The sequence below is a fragment of the Cyphomyrmex costatus genome, unplaced genomic scaffold (assembly GCF_001594065.2).
Source record: "Cyphomyrmex costatus isolate MS0001 unplaced genomic scaffold, Ccosl1.0 scaffold420, whole genome shotgun sequence".
Taxonomy (NCBI): domain Eukaryota; kingdom Metazoa; phylum Arthropoda; class Insecta; order Hymenoptera; family Formicidae; genus Cyphomyrmex; species Cyphomyrmex costatus.
This window is the reverse complement of record NW_017278428.1, coordinates 34,098-40,459: the sequence shown is the minus strand read 5'-3', so window position 1 is coordinate 40,459 and position 6,362 is coordinate 34,098. Positions and strand designations below refer to the sequence as shown.

Sequence of the window (6,362 nt, the reverse complement as noted above, 5' to 3'; positions counted from 1 at the left end):
ACATTTTGCTGCCGCAGCGTGCTGCACATGAAAAATCAGCTTTAAGCGGGGAGCACAGACTTTTGCATAACGCATAAACCATATACATAAAGAATTTGATTGGTCCATTGACTCATGCATAAGAAAATGGGCCAATGAAATTCCTTATGCACATGCTTTATGCGTTATGCAAAAGTCTGTGCTCCCCGCTTTATGCACATGCTTTATGCGTTATGCAAAAGTGTGTGTTTCTCGCCTAATGCCTAATTCATACTGGATGCGATGGGCGATGAACGATGAGCGATATCCAATAAAAGCTTTGCTTTAGCTCACACGACGATGTAAAGCAGAGTTCTTATTGGTTATCGCTCGTCGCGCATCGCTCATCGCGCGTAGTGTGAACTAGGCATTTTACACAAGGCTTGTTCTTTTTGCCTGCACTCTCTGCACCAGTTCAGACAGTGCAGAGAAAAAGGACAGGTCTACAGTGTCTACTTGTGTCGTAGCTGGAAAGCACCCCACAGCGATTGATGTCATTAGATAACTTTTCGTTTGTATTGTTACGCGACATACTATGAAGACATTTTTTATGATAACATTGGTATAGTTAGATTTACCTACGCCGAAATTCTGTAAAATATTCTGAAATTTCTATGTAGTAAATTATTTAAAAAAGAAAAAACTTTTAGATAACTTATGTATCAGCACTGAACGAGGAATTGTTGCACTACGTTAGTGATGATGTACCTAGTGGCTCTTATAAATATTATAGCTTAACGTACGACGGTAATATTAAAATACAGTTGACCTCAATGTGAGTAGAAATTAAATAATATATGCTGCAATTATTTTTTGTTCAACATTCTTATGCTCAATTTCTTCCTCTAGACAACTTTAGAAGATATCCCAGAATACAATAGAAATATTTCCTGGATAAAATTATCCATAATTTATCTGGAAGTGACGAAATTAGACATTATTCTATTAATAAAATATTAATAGAATATTTTTTTGTGAAATGTTAAGATACATGATACATTGTATGTTTTATACCTTTTTTTTAGAATAGGAGATGCAGATTTGTATGCATCGCAGATTATAAGCAAACCAACATACGAGCCAGATCATTATTGTCTGCAATCAGTAACTTGTGGAGAAGATACTATTTTCATACCTAAAAGGTATTACAAATTTTGGGTGTCTTAAATTAATTTTATTATTCTCTAATATATTACATTTTTTCAGCTTCAAACGGCCTGTGAGCATTGGTGTTTATGGTCATCCATCACATGAAATTAGTAAATATACTTTGTTGGTGTCTGAAGTAATAGTTGAAGACGATACCTCATCTTACGACGAGACATCAAAAAATACTTACAAAACTTGTGATAGAGTAAGCTACGAATTACTATATAATTCATGATTATAATTATATTTTTCTTATTTTTATTTGTACTTATTTTATTTCATACAAACATCATACTATGTTCATACAAGCATCATACTAAATATGTATATCATTTTAGATCAGAGATATTTTATTTTTTGCCAATCTAGATCTCTTATTTGAATTACTGTTTTAAAACAATTGTTGAAGCAATTAAGAAATCTAGAAATTGAATTGAAAATTAATCGATAAATATGTTAGAATATGAAAACCAAATCTTCCTTGAAATCCTTCAGGAAGATGGATTAGTTATTACTGCTAAGTAAGTATATTTTATCTTTGCTGTATCAGATCTCGTCTAAGAATGTAATTTTATCATTTATTAGAAAATGTTCACAGGGGTCTTGGTATAGAAACTGTTTTTGCAAATGTGATAAAAGCTTATTTGGATCCAGGAAATCTGGTTATAGTCCTGGGAACCACTGATTATGATGAGCATTATTTTATTGATCTACTTAAAGGTTATGAAACAAGTAGATTACCACTTGTAGTCAATGCAGAATGTCCTTCTAACGAAAGGTATAATTAAAAAAAAAATTTTTTTTTTTACATATGCACTTAATACAATAAATTATCAAACACAGGGAAATAATGTATTTGGAAGGTGGAGTGCTGTTTATATCGGGTCGTATTTTGGTGGTAGATCTGTTAAAAAATAGAGTTCCACTGCACTTGGTCACTGGCATTCTCGTCTACAGGGCTCACAATATACTCAATACTTATCAAGAAGCATTTGCATTACGTTTATATAGACAAAATAATAAGACTGGCTTTATCAAGGCATTCACAAATTCGTCATTGGCTTTTACAGTTGGATTTGTAAAAGTAGAACGAGTTATGAAAGCTTTATTTGTGAAGAAATTATATTTATGGCCGCGTTTCCACGCAACTATTAATAATTGCTTATCTAAGTACGAGCCTGATGTTATAGAATTACATGTGCAAATTACACCAAAAATGCAAAACATTCAAACTACTTTACTTGATGTTATGAATTATGTTGTAAAAGAATTAAAGAGGCTTAATAAATATTTAGATTTAGACGAATTGACTGTAGAAAATGCAGTGGCAAAAAAATTTCACAAGCAATTACATTTGCAAATAGATCCAATTTGGCATCAGCTTAGTACAACGACCAAACAGTTGTTTTCTGATTTAAAGACATTACGTTCCCTTATTATATCTTTGACGTACGAAGATTCTGTTTCATTTTATATCATGCTGAATCGTTTACGGACTATGGAATATGCTATGAAAGCCGGTGGTTGGATAATGTTAGATGAATTCGAGAATCTGTTTAAATATGCCAGAAGCAGAGTTTATACAGAAAAGAATGAACTGAAACCAGAACCAAGTCCAAAATGGGAAGCTTTATCAGAAGTCTTGTTTGAAATTCAAGAACAGAAACATAAGAAAAGGAACTATGAAAATATTGATAAAGTTCTTATCTTGGTACATGATAATAATATATGTCGTCAATTAAAGAATTATTTAACTATGGGTGCAAATGAATACTTACTTTATGAATCTATGAAAAAACTATCGCATAATAAAGAACAAAAAATAAGTGACAATAATGGAAAGAAAACGAAAGATCAGCCATCGACATCTGAAAGTAATATAGATGAAGAAACGGAAGACATTCAAGATACTTATGTGCTCACCTTGTCACAAAAATGCGTAGAAGGAACTCAATCCAATACTTCTACAGAAGATATAAAATATCAAACATTGTTTGAAGAATGTTCGCAAGTAAGTTGGATATTGTAATATTCAAGAAATATTTATTTCTAAAGAAAATGCTTTCATATTAATTTTCTTCTCTGATTTTGAAGATTGCAGAATTGGATTTGACTAGAGAACATTATGCAGCATCTGCACCCGTCGTTTTCATACAAGCCATAAAGAAAGGAGGAGATCCAATGGCTTTACAACGAATGTTAACCGAGCATATACCAAACAATATCATTTTGTATGCAAACGATATCGGTATCGTGAGGCAATTAGAGATATATCAGAATAACAATCCATCATTAGATTTAAAAGTGTATTTTTTAATTTATGGCGGATCGATTGAGGAACAAGAATATCTTACCTCCTTACGACGAGAAAAGGAAGCATTTGAATCGTTGATTACTGCAAAAACTGTGAATATTCTTATAATCTTTCAAAAAAACAATATGCTATTGAATAATTATATTACTATATAATTAATAATTTTTATTATTTTGTCATTCTAATGTCAATATCATATTATATTGTTAAGAACATTAATCTTCTATTTTATCTTCGTAATAAAAATTTTTTTTTAAAGTGACATAAAATTAGTTTTAATTTTTGACTCTTATGCCCTTAATTCATTTAAAAATTTTTTTATTATTTTGTAGACTATGGTTGTGCCAGAAGATCAAGATGGAAAATCCGACGATTGTTTGGCTCTTGCAATTCAATCAGATGATGCGAATCAGGAAAATACGCGTAAAGGAGGGATGCAATCTGAAGCTAAAATAATTCCAAAAGTTATTGTCGATATGAGAGAATTTAGAAGTGAGTTACCAGCTATACTCTATACGCGCGGTATAAAAATCGAACCAGTGACATTAGTGGTAAGTGAAGTATAAAATCATATTTTGATATAAAATATTGTTTCTACTTAATTTAAAATGATACAGGTGGGTGATTATATATTAACACCAGAAATATGTATTGAAAGGAAAAGTATATCTGATTTAATTGGTTCTTTACTTTCTGGGAGATTGTATAATCAAGCACTTTCTATGACAAGGCATTATGCTAAACCTATGCTTCTTATAGAATTTGATCAAAATAAACCATTCTGTTTTCAGGTATTCTATTTTTATAAAAATAATGTAAAAATGTACATTTTTTAATATATTGTTAATTATTATTGTTTTATTATTATTATTATATTAATAGAGATATTTATAAAGAGTGTATATATATATATATATATACATACATGTATATACATACACACTTATATATATGTATATATATAATATATGTATACGTTATATTAAATTATATCTATTGTTTCAGGGAAATTATTATGTTAGTAAAGATCTTAAAAGTAATGACATAATGGCAAAACTGCAATTATTAACTCTTCATTTTCCTAAACTAAAAATTGTATGGTCTCCTAGTCCACATGCTACAGCGCAATTGTTTGAAGAATTAAAGGTAACATATTATACACAAATTCAGGGAATGGAAGTAACTCGTTACTTGTAACGAAGTTACGTTACTTTTTTGGTAATTTTACTGGTAACGGCGTTACTTTCTTTTTTTTTATAACTATAACGGTAACATAGTTACATTTTTTGGATAACGGTAACGAAATTTACAGTTACTTTTATCATTATTTTGCACACGATTGGACACGTTATTTTGTTATATAATAATTACATGTTATTAATTATGACAGCTATAAATGTGGTTGTAGAACATTTAGTATTTTTATTTAATACAGGCGTACAAGCTACATTTAGTTTAACTTAATCTAAACATCGTACACATTTTGTTCTAATTGAGCTGTGTACAAAGCTTTATTCTGTACATTTCTGTGTATATTTATGTTGAGCAATTGGAACTTTTACAAAACTTTTTACAAAACTTCTGTTATATATTTTAATTATAGCGTTATAATTTTATTTATATCAAAATATTTGATTTACAGCTAAAAGTACAGATAAGTAAATATACAGTTGTATTATAATAAAGAGATTATGTGTATCTCATAATTTTCCTTTTAATTTTTAATTTATATTGTGATTCAGATGGTTCTATACAATCCTATATAATCTTCTAATAGTATACAAAGTATAAAAAAATTCTTGAAATATTTTAGCTGTCAACTGCTGTAGCGATCCTGAAGTGATCTTTGACAGCTAAGAAATATATACAGTATCATTATTTCAGGAATTATTTTGCACTTCTATCTTCTATGTGATATATCGAACATACATATATCTTAGTTTGCTGCATATTTTACAGGTTTTAGAACTACAAAATTGTGTTTAAAAAAAACTAAAAAAAAAACGCTACATAGTGTTATTAGTGTTATATATATATATATATATGGGGCAAAATTCCTGAAATGTCCTGACTAAAAAATAAAAGTTTTCCAATTTGGTCAAAACTTTACTGAAATGTTGTTATTGTTAGTGAAAGTCTAAATATCAAGTATTTTTGAATTTGATAAACTGTTTTTTGAGTTTTAAAGAGTTACAAAATTTTGACTTTTTTAAAAATGTTTTTTTTCAATTTATTATATTTATAAGTATGATGTATAAAAGTTAACATATTCGTAGTGATTTTTAATGGTCTTTTTCTGCGCTATACGATAGTGGTAAAAATTTTTCCAAAAAATTAACATTTGACCTTGAAATTCAAGGTAAAAGTTTTAATTTCGATATAGCTCAGAATCGGTTTTTGAAAAATTTTTTTCGACTGTCTAAACAGAAAGCTTGACTTTTTTTCTATAAGATATGTGAAAATCAAAGTGGGACACCGATTAGTTTTTGAGAAAATAACGCTCAAACACTCCCGCGCGCTCTACCCGCGCGCCACTATGCCACGCCCTCCTTTATCGCCACGCGCCTGAGTGTTTGAGCGTTATTTTCTCAAAAACTAATCGGTGTCCCACTTTGATTTTCACATATCTTATAGAAAAAAAGTCAAGCTTTCTGTTTAGACAGTCGAAAAAAATTTTTCAAAAACCGATTCTGAGCTATATCGAAATTAAAACTTGTACCTTGAATTTCAAGGTCAAATGTTAATTTTTTGGAAAAACTTTTACTACTATCGTATAGCGCAGAAAAAGACCATTACAAATCACTACGAATATGTTAACTTTTATGCATCATACTTATAAATATAATAAATTGAAAAAAAAACATTTTAAAAAAAGTCAAAA

At 29.4% G+C, this 6,362-nt stretch overlaps 1 protein-coding gene across 1 annotated transcript in view; it reads left to right on the top strand.

Moving 5' to 3' along the window:
- The first annotated feature begins 491 nt into the window (after positions 1-491).
- Positions 492-6,362, top strand: part of mei-9 (DNA repair endonuclease XPF mei-9) — a 6,871-nt gene continuing 1,000 nt past the window's right edge. The window contains exons 1-11 of the mRNA XM_018544088.1: positions 492-580; positions 669-793; positions 1,044-1,160; positions 1,225-1,364; positions 1,619-1,688; positions 1,766-1,945; positions 2,011-3,178; positions 3,262-3,573; positions 3,814-4,032; positions 4,099-4,272; positions 4,487-4,627. Of these exons, the coding sequence (XP_018399590.1) occupies positions 554-580; positions 669-793; positions 1,044-1,160; positions 1,225-1,364; positions 1,619-1,688; positions 1,766-1,945; positions 2,011-3,178; positions 3,262-3,573; positions 3,814-4,032; positions 4,099-4,272; positions 4,487-4,627 (2,673 nt within the window). The 5' untranslated portion in view covers positions 492-553. The remainder of the gene's footprint in view (positions 581-668; positions 794-1,043; positions 1,161-1,224; positions 1,365-1,618; positions 1,689-1,765; positions 1,946-2,010; positions 3,179-3,261; positions 3,574-3,813; positions 4,033-4,098; positions 4,273-4,486; positions 4,628-6,362) is intronic.